General features: G+C 40.5%; 1 protein-coding gene across 12 annotated transcripts in view; it reads right to left on the reverse strand.

Annotated features, from left to right (window-relative positions):
* Positions 1-14,124, reverse strand: part of Hen1 (Hen1 methyltransferase) — a 371,894-nt gene that overhangs the window by 196,675 nt on the left and 161,095 nt on the right. For 11 of the 12 annotated variants that reach the window (XR_011393634.1, XR_011393633.1, XM_070097629.1 and 8 more), the window contains one exon: positions 13,418-13,606. The exons of the other annotated variant lie outside the window; for it this stretch is intronic. Coding sequence is in view for 9 of the 11 variants with exons in the window: in XM_070097629.1 (XP_069953730.1) it covers positions 13,418-13,606 (189 nt within the window). In the remaining 2 variants the exon portion in view is untranslated. The remainder of the gene's footprint in view (positions 1-13,417; positions 13,607-14,124) is intronic. 12 annotated transcript variants of the gene reach the window in all.

Raw genomic sequence — 14,124 nt, forward strand, 5'->3', positions numbered from 1 at the left:
CAGCTGCTGCTGCACCACAGTCAGCTGCTGCTGCACCACCATCAGCTATTTCTGACCAACATGACTCGTCCCAAACCTGTCCATCCAGCCCTGCTGTCATTGTTTACAAGTCAGGGTGGTCGGTTGCATGCATACATTCGATACATTTTGTATTATTCCATTGTTTATAGTGCTTGTAACTGCTAAATAAGCCACCATGGGCCCAAAGAAAGCTTCTAGTGCCAACCTTGTGGTAAAAAGGGTGAGAAATATGAACTATCGTACCACAGTCAGCTGCTGCTGCTGCTGCACCACAGTCAGCTGTTGCCACACCACAGTCAGCTGTTGCTGCACCACAGTCAGCTGTTGCTGCACCACAGTCAGCTGTTGCTGCACCATGGTCAGCTGTTGCTGCACCATGGTCAGCTGTTGCTGCACCAGTCAGCTGTTGCTGAACCATAGTCAGCTGCTGTTGCACCATGGTCAGCTGCCGCTGCACCACAGTCAGCTGCTGCTACACCACCGTCAGCTGTTGCTGCACCACAGTCAGCTGTTGCTGCACCAATCAGCTGTTGCTGAACCACAGTGAGCTGCTACTGCACCACAGTCAGCTGTTGCTGCACCAGTCAGCTGTTGCTGAACCACGGTGAGCTGCTGTTGCACCACGGTCAGCTGCTGCTGCACCAAAGTCAGCTGCTGCTGCACCAAAGTCAGCTGTTGCTGCACCAGTCAGCTGGTCCTAGTGGCATTAAAAGGAGGGAAGTAACCCCGGAAAAGGACGTGCTACCTGAAGTCCTAATGTAAGGGGATTCCCCTTCTAAACATTAACAACTTCCATACTCTCCCCTCCCATCCCATCAATCATCACCAGATCTTCAGTAAAGGTAAGTGTCAGTTTGTGTGTATTAAAATTAATATTTCATTTGGTAAAAATTTTGTTTTTTCATACTTTGTGGTATCTTGCATGGATTAATTTGATTTCCATTATTTCTTATAGGGAAAATTAATTCGGCTAACGATAATTTCAGCAAACGATGAGCTTTCAGGAACGGATTAATATCGTTTGCTGAGGGTCAACTGTAGTAGTAATAGCGGCGGCGGTTGCGGCGGCAGCGGCAGCAGCAGTGGCAGCAGCGGTGGTGGCGCCAGCAGCAGCAGCAGCAGCAGCAGCAATAGTGGTGGTGGTATTGGTAGTAGCAGTAGTAGAGATGGTGGCAGTCAATGAATTCGCAGATGTAGTTGTAGTAGTCATAGTAAAAATTGAAGCAGTGGTGGTAGTAATAATGAGGTAGTAGTAATACAGTGGACCCTCGAGTTTCGGCGGCATCAACTTTCGTGAAATCCGACTTTCAGCAGTTTTTTTCAGCAAAATTTGGCCTCGCGGTTCGTGATTAGACTCGTAATTCAGCGACCATCCGGTACCCGTCCGGCCATCACCGTGCACACAAAGCCAGTCTCCCATGCCATTCACGCTCAGTGTGCCATTGTTTACCAACACGTGACCATCACCACGCGGGTTCATAAGTAATAATCCACTGTTTTTTGTGATTGCAACTGCTAAATAAGTCACCATGGACCCAAGAAAAGCTAGTGTAAGCCCTTTGGTAAAAAAAGTGAGGAATCTATTGTGGCACTGGGGATGTCCCTGGGGTTGGAGGTGAGTGGTGAGGATGTGGAAGAGTTGGTGGAGGACCACAGGTAAGAGCTAACCACTGTAAGAACTTCATCTTCAACAGCAAGAGATCACAGCTCAGGAAACTGCTGCAGAAGAGGAGGAGGAAGAGAGATGGAGGAAGGTGCCTTCTTCAAAGATTAAGGACATTTGTGCAAAGTGGACTGAAGTGCAAACATTTATGGATGAACTTCACCCAAACAAAGCTGTTTCAGGCCGTATTGGCAACATGTACAATGACAGTGTTGTGTCACACTTCAGACAAATCTTAAAGAAACACCAGAAACAGAGCTCTCTGGACAGATATTTTGTGCGACAGGGTTCCAGCGACTCTCAAGTTGTTCCTAGTGCCAGTGTCTTTAAAAAACAAAGAAGGGAAGTAACCCCAGATAAGGATTTCATACCTGAAGTCCTAATGGAAGGAGATTCTCCTTACAAACAATAGTGTACACCTTCCTCCTATCCCCTCCTCCCATCTTCCATCCGCCCAGAAGTCTTCAGTAAAGGTAAGTGTAATGTTATTATTATTTTTTATATGCATGTAGTTAATTTCTAATACTTGACGTGCTGTTGGAGTGTGAGCAAAGTAACATTTATGAAGGGATTCAGGGAAACCGGCAGGCCGGACTTGAGTCCTGGAGATGGGAAGTACAGTGCCTGCACTCTGAAGGAGGGGTGTTAATGTTGCAGTTTAAAAACTGTAGTGTAAAGCACCCTTCTGGCAAGACAGTGATGGAGTGAATGATGGTGAAAGTTTTTCTTTTTCGGGCCACCCTGCCTTGGTGGGAATCGGCCGGTGTGATAATAAAAAAAATAATAGTTAATTTCTCATATTTTTCAGTATGTAAATCTTTATTTAATTTCAAATTTTTTTTTTTATCATTTTTTCTTTTATTAGCACACTGGCCGATTCCCACCAAGGCAGGGTGGCCCGAAAAAGAAAAACTTTCACCATCATTCACTCCATCACTGTCTTGCCAGAAGAGTGCTTTACACTACAGTTTTTCAAACTGCAACATTAACACCCCTCCTTCAGAGTGCAGGCACTGTACTTCCCATCTCCAGGACTCAAGTCCGGCCTGCTGGTTTCCCTGAATCCCTTCATAAATGTTACTTTGCTCACACTCCAACAGCACGTCAAGTATTAAAAACATTTGTCTCCATTCACTCCTATCAAACACACTCACGCATGCCCGCTGGAAGCCCAAGCCCCTCGTACACAAAACCTCCTTTACCCCCTCCCTCCAACCTTTCCTAGGCCGACCCCTACCCCACCTTCCTTCCACTACAGACTGATACACTCTTGAAGTCATTCTGTTTCGCTCCATTCTCTCTACATGTCCGAACCACCTCAACAACCCTTCCTCAGCCCTCTGGACAACAGTTTTGGCAATCCCGCACCTCCTCCTAACTTCCAAACTATGAATTCTCTGCATTATATTCACACCACACATTGCCCTCAGACATGACATCTCCACTGCCTCCAGCCTTCTACTCGCTGCAGCATTCATCACCCATGCTTCACACCCATATAAGAGCATTGGTAAATCTATACTCTCATACATTCCCCTCTTTGCCTCCAAGGACAAAGTTCTTTGTCTCCACAGACTCCTAAGTGCACCGCTCACCCTTTTCCCTTCATCAATTCTATGATTCTCCTCATCTTTCACAGACCCATCCGCTGACACGTCCACTCCCAAATATCTCAATACATTCACCTCCTCCATACTCTCTCCCTCCAATCTGATATCCAATCTTTCATCACCTAATCTTTTTATCCTCCTAACCTTACTCTTTCCTGTATTCACTTTTAATTTTCTTCTTTTACATACCCTACCAAATTCATCTATCAGCCTCTCTTCTTCAGAATCTCCCAAGAGCACAGTGTCACCAGCAAAAAGCAACTGAAACAACTCCCACTTTATGTGTGATTCTTTATCTTTTAACTGCACACCTCTTGCCAAGACCCTCGCATTTACCTCTCTTACTACCCCATCTATAAATGTATTAAACAACCACGGTGGCATCACACATCCCTGCCTAAGACCTACTTTTACTGGGAAATAATCTCCCTCTTTCCTACATACTCTAACTTGAGCCTCACTATCCTCGTAAAAACTCTTCACTGCTTTCAGTAACCTACCTCCTATACCATACACCTGCAACATCTGCCACATTGCCCCCCTATCCACCCTGTCATATGCCTTTTCCAAATCCATAAATGCCACAAAAACCTCTTTAGCCTTATCTAAATACTGTTCACTTATATGTTTCACTGTAAACACCTGGTCCACACACCCCCTACCTCTCCTAAAGACTCCTTGTTCATCTGCTATCCTATTCTCCATATTACTCTTAATTCTTTCAATAATATCTCTTCCATACACTTTACCAGGTATACTCAAATGACTTATCCCCCTATAATTTTTGCACTCTCTTTTGTCCCCTTTGCATTTATACAAAGGAACTATGCATGCTCTCTGCCAATCCCTAGGTACCTCACCCTCTTCCATACATTTATTAAATAATAGCACCAACCACTCCAAAGCTATATCCTCACCTGCTTTTAACATTTCTATCTTTATCCCATCAATCCCAGCTGCCTTACCCCCTTTCATTTTACCTACAGCCACACGAACTTCCCCCACACTCACAACTGACTCTTCCTCGCTCCTACAAGATGTTATTCCTCCTTGCCCTATACATGAAATCACAGCTTTCCTATCTTCATCAACATTTAACAATTCCTCAAAATATTCCCTCCATCTTCCCAATACCTCTAACTCTCCATTTAATAACTCTCCTCTCCTATTTTTAACTGACAAATCCATTTGTTCTCTAGGCTTCCTCAACTTGTTAATCTCACTCCAAAAACTTTTTCTTATTTTCAACAAAATTTTTTGATAACATCTCACCCACTCTCTCATTTGCTCTCTTTTTACATTGCTTCACCACTCTCTTAACCTCTCTCTTTTTCTCCATATACTCTTCCCTCCTTGCATCACTTCTATTTTGTAAAAACTTCTCATATGCTAACTTTTTCTCCCTTACTACTCTCTTTACATCATCATTCCACAAATCACTCCTCTTCCCTCCCGCACCCACTTTCCTGTAACCACAAACTTCTGCTGAACACTCTAACACTACATTTTTAAACCTACCCCATACCTCTTCGACCCCCATTGCCTATGCTCTCATTAGCCGATCTATCCTCCAATAACTGTTTATATCTTACCTAACTGCCTCCTCTTTTAGTCTATAAACCTTCACCTCTCTCTTCCCTGATGCTTCTATTCTCCTTGTATCCCATCTACCTTTTACTCTCAGTGTAGCTACAACTAAAAAGTGATCTGATATATCTGTGGCCCCACTATAAACATGTACATCCTGAAATCTACTCAACAGTCTTTTATCTACTAATACATAATTCAACAAACTACTGTCATTTTGCTCTACATCGTATCTTGTATACTTATTTATTCTCTTTTTCTTAAAATATGTATTACCTATAACTAAACCCCTTTCTATACAAAGTTCAATCAAAGGGCTCCCATTATCATTTACACCTGGCACCCCAAACTTACCTACCACACACTCTCTAAAAGTTTCTCCTACTTTAGCATTCAGGTCCCCTACCACAATTACTCTCTCACTTGGTTCAAAGGTTCCTATACATTCACTTAACATCTCCCAAAATCTCTCTCTCTTCTCCAGGTGCATACATGCTTATTATCACCCACTTTTCGCATCCAACCTTTACTTTAATCCACATAATCCTTGAATTTACACGTTCATATTCTCTTTTCTTCTTCCATAACTGATCCTTCAACATTATTGCTACCCCTTCCTTAGCTCTAATTCTCTCAGATACTCCAGATTTAATCCCATTTATGTCCCCACACCAAAACTCCCCTACCCCCTTCAGCTTTGTTTCACCTAGGGCCAGGACATCCAACTTCTTTTCATTCATAACATCAGCAATCATCTGTTTCTTGTCATCCGCACTACATCCACGCACATTCAAGCATCCCAGTTTTATAAAGTTTTTTCTTCTCTTTTTAAGTAAATGTTTACAGGAGAAGGGGTTACTAGCCCATTGCTCCCGGCATTTTAGTCGCCTCATATGACACGCATGGCTTACGGAGGGAAGATTCTTTTCCACTTCCCCACGGACAACAGAAGAAATAAAGAAGAACAAGAGCTATTTAGAAAAAGGAGAAAAACCTAGATGTATGTATATATATTTATATGCATGTGCGTGTCTGTGAAGTGTGACCAAAGTGTAAGTAGGAACAGCAAGATATCCCTGTTATCTAGCGTGTTTATGAGACAGAAAAAGACACCAGCAATCCTACCATCATGTAAAACAGTTACAGGTTTCTGTTTCACAGTCATCTGGCAGGAGGGTAGTACTTCCCTGGGAGGTTGCTGTCTACCAACCTACTATTTTATTTTAATATTTTTGGGTGTCTGGAACGGATTAATTTTATTTCCATTATTTCTTATGGATGTGGCATTTATGGATTTGGAAAAGGCGTATGACAGGGTGGATAGGGGGGCAATGTGGCAGATGTTGCAGGTGTATGGTGTAGGAGGTAGGTTACTGAAAGCAGTGAAGAGTTTTTACGAGGATAGTGAGGCTCAAGTTAGAGTATGTAGGAAAGAGGGAGATTATTTCCCAGTAAAAGTAGGCCTTAGACAAGGATGTTTGATGTCACCGTGGTTGTTTAACATATTTATAGATGGGGTTGTAAGAGAAGTAAATGCAAGGGTCTTGGCAAGAGGCGTGGAGTTAAAAGATAAAGAATCAGACATAAAGTGGGAGTTGTCACAGTTGCTCTTTGCTGATGACACTGTGCTCTTGGGAGATTCTGAAGAGAAGTTGCAGAGGTTGGTGGATGAATTTGGTAGGGTATGCAAAAGAAGAAAATTAAAAGTGAATACAGGAAAGAGTAAGGTTATGAGGATAACAAAAAGATTAGGTGATGAAAGATTGGATATCAGATTGGAGGGAGAGAGTATGGAGGAAGTGAATGTATTCAGATATTTGGGAGTGGACGTGTCAGCGGATGGGTCTATGAAAGATGAGGTGAATCATAGAACTGATGAGGGGAAAAGGGTGAGCGGTGCACTTAGGAGTCTGTGGAGACAAAGAACTTTGTCCTTGGAGGCAAAGAGGGGAATGTATGAGAGTATAGATTTACCAATGCTCTTATATGGGTGTGAAGTATGGGTGATGAATGTTGTAGTGAGGAGAAGGCTGGAGGCTGTGGAGATGTCATGTCTAAGGGCAATGTGTAGTGTGAATATAATGCAGAGAATTCATAGTTTGGAAGTTAGGAGGAGGTTCGGGATTGCCAAAACTGTTGTCCAGAGGGCTGAGGAAGGGTTGTTGAGGTGGTTCGGACGTGTAGAGAGAATGGAGCAAAACAGAATGACTCCAAGAGTGTATCAGTCTGTAGTGGAAGGAAGGCGGGGTAGGGGTCGGCCTAGAAAAGGTTGGAGGGAGGGGGTAAAGGAGGTTTTGTGTGCAAGGGGCTTGGACTTCCAGCGGACATGCCAGAGCGTGTTTGATAGGAGTGAATCGAGACAAATGGTTTTTAATACTTGACGTGCTGTTGGAGTGTGAGCAAAGTAACATTTATGAAGGGATTCAGGGAAACCAGCAGGCCGGACTTGAGTCCTGGAGATGGGAAGTACAGTGCCTGCACTCTGAAGGAGGGCTGTTAATGTTGCAGTTTAAAAACTGTAGTGTAAAGCACCCTTCTGGCAAGACAGTGATGGAGTGAATGATGGTGAAAATTTTTCTTTTTCGGGCCACCCTGCCTTGGTGGGAATCGGCCAGTGTGTTAATAAAATAAAAAATAAAAATGGTTTCGCCATTCAGCAATTTTGACTTTCGGCAGGCTCTCTAGAATGGATTAATCACGAAACTCGGGGGTCCACTGTATAAGTAAAAGTATAGAGTGTAGTAATAGTGAAAGAGTTATTCAGTGGAAGCAGTGGTGGGAGCAGCAGCAGTGGGAGCAGCAAAGGCAGTAGCAGCAACAACCATCAATAGCAATACATAAAAGCAAATAAACAAAGTAGCATTGCAGGAGATGTACTGGCCCATGCTGGGTAGGACTAACAACAGGGTAATGAAACTTCAAGGCAAGTGGAGATTTAATTACATTGGACCCTCATTTTCCGTGATTAATCCGTTCCAGAGAGTCTGCTGAAAGTTGAAATTCATGAATGGCAAAACCATTTTCCCCATAAAAAATAATGGAAATACAATTAATCTATTTCAGACACCCAAAAGAATTAACAAAAAATAGTTTTTTTTTCAAGATTAAATATAGATTTACATACAGAAAACAATGACAAATAAATATAAAGCACTAATAAAATTGATAAATGAACATTTAACATCACACTTACCTTTATTGAAGACTCTTGTTGGTATATGGGAGACAGGTAGGAGGCGAGAGGGAGGCGAGTTTATTATGTTTCAATATGACACTAATATCATCTCTACGGCGGCTTATTTATCTATCACAATTCATCTAATATGACATAATAAACAATATTAATAACATAGAAACATGATATATACTCTAAAATTAATAAAATATGTCAATGTATATTAGGAGTAAGTGGTGGTGTTGCTGGGTTTATAAGGACCACTGAGAGAAGCCATACATATTAGCGGTAATGGAGGTGGCAGCAGAAGCCACCACCACTATTCACACTGAAACAATGTACATAATTTATACCTAAGAATTATTTACACTTTAATTTATTAATAAGAAATGTTTATACCTTATTTTAAAAATAAGAAATATTTACACTTACCTTGGAGGAGATGTTAGTTTAATTAGAGTGGACCCTCGAGTAACAGCTTTAATCTGTTCCAAAGACCTTGCCTTTAACCGATTTTGCCGTTAGCTGAATTAATTTTCTCCACAAGAAATAATGAAAATCCAATTAATCCGTTTCAGACAGCCAAAAGTATTAACAAAAAATATTTTTTTTAAAGATTAAATATAGATATACATACAGAAAACAATGACAAATAAATATAAAGCACTAATAAAACGGATAAATGAACATTTAACATCACACCTTTATTGACTCTTGTTGGTGTATGGAAGACAGGTAGAAGGTGAGAGGGAGACAAGTTTATTATGCTATAATACGATGCTAATATCTCTACAGCTTATTTATCTATCACAATTCACCTAATATGACATAATAACAATATTAATAACACAGAAACATGATATATACTCTAAAATTAATAAAATATGTCATAATGTATGTGAGGAGTAAGTGGTGGAAGTGTTGTTGTTGGGTTTATAAGGGCCACTGAGAGAAGCCGTACACAGTGGTGGCGGTGGTGGTGGAAGTAAGTTTATTCAGGTATACACAAATACAATTATGTACATACGTACACAGATTATCATACATAGCAGCATATATGTAAAGTACCTAGGATAACCCAAAAGAGTCAGAGTGACATATGTATTTCCATTGGGGTCCTTTTATATTTACACTTACATTTACTTTTATACTTACACTTTTATATTTACACTTACCTTGGAGGAGATGTTAGTTTAATTTAGTTTGATGGAGGAGATGCTGGCAGAGGTTTAAGGTAGTGGAAGATAGCAGGGCGGCGTAATGTTCATTGGCACGATACACACCAAACAACACTGGAGAGTTACTTTCGTGTCTTTTTCTATTGCTTACTCACTTAACTTACTTGCTACACTGTTAATTCTACACTTTATTGCTGGGTGACACTATAGCCTTTATTGATACCTACTGCTTTAGTATCATACATATCGTAAAATCACTGAATCACTGCAGAAGGCACATTCTCCCCTCTCTCTTCCTCCTTCACTTTGGTTCTTTGCTGTGAGTTTTTTCTTGAATTCTATTTTGTTTCTTTCCTTCTTTACCACAGGGCTGGCACTAGAAGCTTTCTTTGGGCCCATGGTGGCTTATTTAGCAGTTACAAGCACTAAAAACAATGGAATAATGCAAAATATATCACATGTACATGTGGAATCGTCCTCCCTGGCTTGTAAACAATGGCACACTGGCTGTACGTGGGCCCAGGCCGCGCAGACACGTTCGGGATGAATGTCCTTAACCATGTTCTTGGGCATTATCCGAGCCAATATTTTGACACAAAAACGTGCCGCTATCCGATTTTGGCATTAGCCGATGCCACCATTACCCGAGGGTCCACTGTATCATTAGTTTGATGGAGGAGATGCTGGCAGAGGTTTAGGGTAGTGGAAGATAGCAGGGCGGCGTATGTTCAGTGGCCCTATACACCAACAACATTGGAGGGTTACTTTCATGTCGTTTTCCTATCGCTTAAACACTTAACTTACTTGCTACACTGTTAACCCTTTCAGGGTCCAAAGGCCAAATTTCAAAGTGCACACCAGTGTCTAAGAATTTTAAAAAAATAATTTTGTTATTTTTTCTTATGAAATGGTAGAGAATCTTTTTCTGGAGGTAATAAAACAAAAAGTATGAAATTTGATGGAAAATTGATGAAATTATGCTCTATCGAATTTTGATGTGTCAGCGATATTTATGCATCAGCGATTTTGCCGATTTTGACTCCCATTTTAGGCCAGTTATATTACTCCAGTCGACCAAATTCTTAGCTATTTCACTAGTATTACTTCTATTCTATTGATCGAGCACAAGAAATCGCCAAGTCAACTGTTTCAGCTACAAAATAAAGTGATCGGAAATTGGTAATTTGGCCAATTTAATGCAAAGTTCAAAATATTCTAATTTCAAAATAGGGTCCAGAATAAACAATGTGGGTATTCCTGGAACTCAACTAACATTTCCTCTGTTCATCAGTTACATTCTCAGGCTTTACAAATGAATTCCATTTTGATTTTTTATTCACATAATGAATTTTTATTTAAACCAAAAAATAGAAGATTTACTGTTATGCAATACTGTAATAATTGTATAAATAATATCGCCTCATTTGTGAACGTATATTAGACCCACCAGCTGGCGTGTATCAGACGTGTGGGATCATTTGTTTCCTCTTGAACATCGGCAAAAATTTAACATTTCTGTTATTTTGAGTTCAGTTTCAACCCATTTCCATTACTAAAACTAATCAAAATCATCTCTATTTCTGTAATATATCTTCCATTCTATCAAATAAGACCAAGAAATCGCAAATACAACTATATATTTTACATATGAAAAAACACTGCAAATTTGCTGTTTTAATAAAAAATTATGGTATCATTTTTTTTCTCTCATTATGCACTGTGTACTGCAGGATTTGTTTTATGTGGTGCATACATACCACATAGATGTAGTCTCTCATATCTAGGCCCAAATTTACCGCTCACAGCTTATCAGAGTGAGCTGAGCTCATGACATAGATCTACAGTTTGGACCCTCAACATACAGCCGTAGATCTACGACACGGACCCCTCAAAGGGTTAATACTACACTTTATACTGACTGGCTCTATAGCCCTTATCGATACCTGCTGCTTTAGTATCGTACATATCTTAGAATCACTGAAGAAGGTACATTCTCCCCTCTCTCTTCCTCGTCCACTTTGGTACTTTGCTACGAGCTTTTTCTTGAATTCTATCATGTTTCTTTTCTTCTTTACCAAAGAGCTGGCACTAGAAGCTTTCTTTGGGCCCATGGTGGCTTATTTAGCTGATGCAAGCACAAAAATCAATGGATTATTATGAAATATACTGTATGAACCCATGGGGTGATGGTCAATCGCCCACAAATCATGCCACACTGACTCTCTGAATGTTGTGTGGGAGCCTTTGTGTACACCCAGCCACTCCTGGCTGCACAGATGCGTCCCGTACAACGGACGAATCACGAGTTCGATCACAAACTGCGAGACTATATTTTGCCGAAAAAAGTTGCCAAAAGTCAGAGTTTACAAAAGTCGCGGTCGCTGAAATGCGGGGTTCACTGTATCTCATCTTTTTCTAACACCTGTCTCCAATTGGATAAAGAAGAATTGGCCCAAGTTAGGAAAGAGAGAGAAGTAAGAAAGAAAACAGAAAACAAGATAAACAAAGTAAATACAGAAGGCAGGTCAAGAGGAAAAGGGAGGGGGGAGGTCAAGGCCAGGTTAAGTCACGATAGTCCTGACGATTGGAGCATTTGACTATGTAATGCGAAAGGAAGACTTTTACAGAAGTAAAGCCAGGACTAAGACTTATGTTAGGAAAGTTGTGTATAAGGTTTGTTTCAAACAGCCTTTGTGAAGACTAAAAGAAGGGTATATAGTTTTAGCAGAGGAAAAGTTAAATGGATGATTGTGATCTCTAATATGACAGTGGAAAAAAAGCATTGTTGGTGTAAGCAAGACGAACACTTCTTTAGCTCTTTAAGTCTGTCAGAACCGGAGCAACCAGTTTCACCAAACTATTAGAGACAAGAGGAGCAGTAAATGGTGTAGATGCTGGAAGCACCAGTGTATGCCCTCCAGACCAATGAAAAACTTATTTACAAGGAAATCTTATATTTCAATTATTGCAGGGTGCAATATTATCATAACTTTGAAATAAGTGCTAGGTAGTAGGTTTGTAGACACTAACCACCCAGGGAGGTACTACTGTCCTGCCAAGTGAGTGTAAAATGGAAGCCTGTAATTGTTTTACATGATGGTAGGATTGCTTGTCTTTTTTCTGTCAAATTTCAGGTACATCTTCCTACTTCTACTTACACTTAGGTCACACTACACATGTATGTACAAGCATATATACACACACCCCTCTGGGTTTTCTTCTATTTTCTTACTAGTTATTGTTCTTGTTTACTTCCTCTTATCTCCATAAGCTATGCATGTCGTAAGAGGCAACTAACATGCCATGAGCAAGGGGCTAGTAACCCTTTATCCTGTATACATTACTAAAGTTGAAAAGAGAAACTTTTGTTTTTCTTTTTGGGCCACCCTGCTTCAGTGGGATATGGCCAGTTTGTTGAAAGAAGAAGAAAAAGAAATGTCTCATTGTTTGACTCTATTGGCTTATTTTATGCTAAATCTACATCTGCTTTTTGGCTAAATTCCACTGTTAAGTTTCATGAGCTTGTAATAAATTTGGAATGAGTGAGACATCTTTCTGGCAGCTCCACACCGTCTGCAAGTAGGGAAGCTGGAGGCAGAATAACAGTTCTTAGTTTTATTTTCTTGTGCTAGTTAGGCAGTGTTATCCCATGATGCTCTGGACCTGTGTGGTCTTTGAATTTTTTATAGAGAATAAATATACAGTGGTACCTCGGGATATGAACAGCTCAAAACTCGACCAATTATGTAAGTGTATTTATGTAAGTGCTTTTGTAAGTGTACTTTTGGGGGTCAGAAACGGACTAATCTAATTTACATTATTCCTTATGGGAACAAATTGGTTCGGTATCGGCACTCGAGCAGCCTTCTGGAATGAAAAAAGTTTGTATCCTGAGGTATCACTGTAGTTTTACATACAAACTAGGGCACACGAAAACTGAGGTTCCACTGTACGTTGGACATGATTAAAAGGAGGCAATAAACCTGCAGAGGTCATGCAGCATCTGGGGAAAGGGAGGCAATTGGATTTGATGTAAGAAAGTACAAGGTAGCTTCAATTCCCTGGACCAAGATCCTTTCACCAGCATCATGGTACCTCCCATGAAGACAGAATTTGGGAAATAATAACTGATGATGAGGAACATATGTATACAGACAGCCAAAAATTATTGTTATGAACTTACCATTGATAAAATTGTGCTGCAGTCCATTCAAACTTATGATCAAAGTGTCTGAAAGAGCCTGGAATATAGCCAGGTATAAACTTGTTGAAGTCAGCATTAGGTGTAGTTATGATTACCAGTTTTGGTCTTATGTCTTTAAACACACATTTGATGAGGTCGGGTAACTCTGATAAAGGCATGTGTTCAATTCTGTGTGGAAGAAAAAGTATTTTGCAGCTTTATTAAATCATTACAAACATTTCTGGTAGTTATTTTTATTATATTCACATGAATGTTATCATTCAATATCTTGTGTAAATACACAAGGAGTAGGCTAGAGGAAGTGGCAATGTCGTGTCTAAGGGGAATGTGTGTGGTGTAAATACTATGCAGAGAATTTGTAGTGTGGAAATTAGGAGGTGTGGAGTTACTAAAAGTATTAGCCAGAAGGCTGAAGAGGGGTTGTTGAGGTGGTTTGGTCATTTAGAGAGCATGGAACAAAGTAGAATGACTTGGAGATCATAGAAATCTGTAGGGAAAGGAAGGCAGGGTAGGGGTCGTCCTTGAAAAGGTTGTAGGGAGGGGGTAAAGGAGATTTTGTGGGCAAGGGGCTTGAACTTCAAGCGTGCATGTGTGTGTTAGATAGGAGTGAATGGAGACAAATGATTTTTGGGACCTGACGAGCTGTTGGAGTGTGGGCAGAGTAATATTTTGTGAAGGGATTCAGG

The sequence above is a fragment of the Cherax quadricarinatus genome, chromosome 58 (assembly GCF_038502225.1).
Source record: "Cherax quadricarinatus isolate ZL_2023a chromosome 58, ASM3850222v1, whole genome shotgun sequence".
NCBI lineage: Eukaryota > Metazoa > Arthropoda > Malacostraca > Decapoda > Parastacidae > Cherax > Cherax quadricarinatus.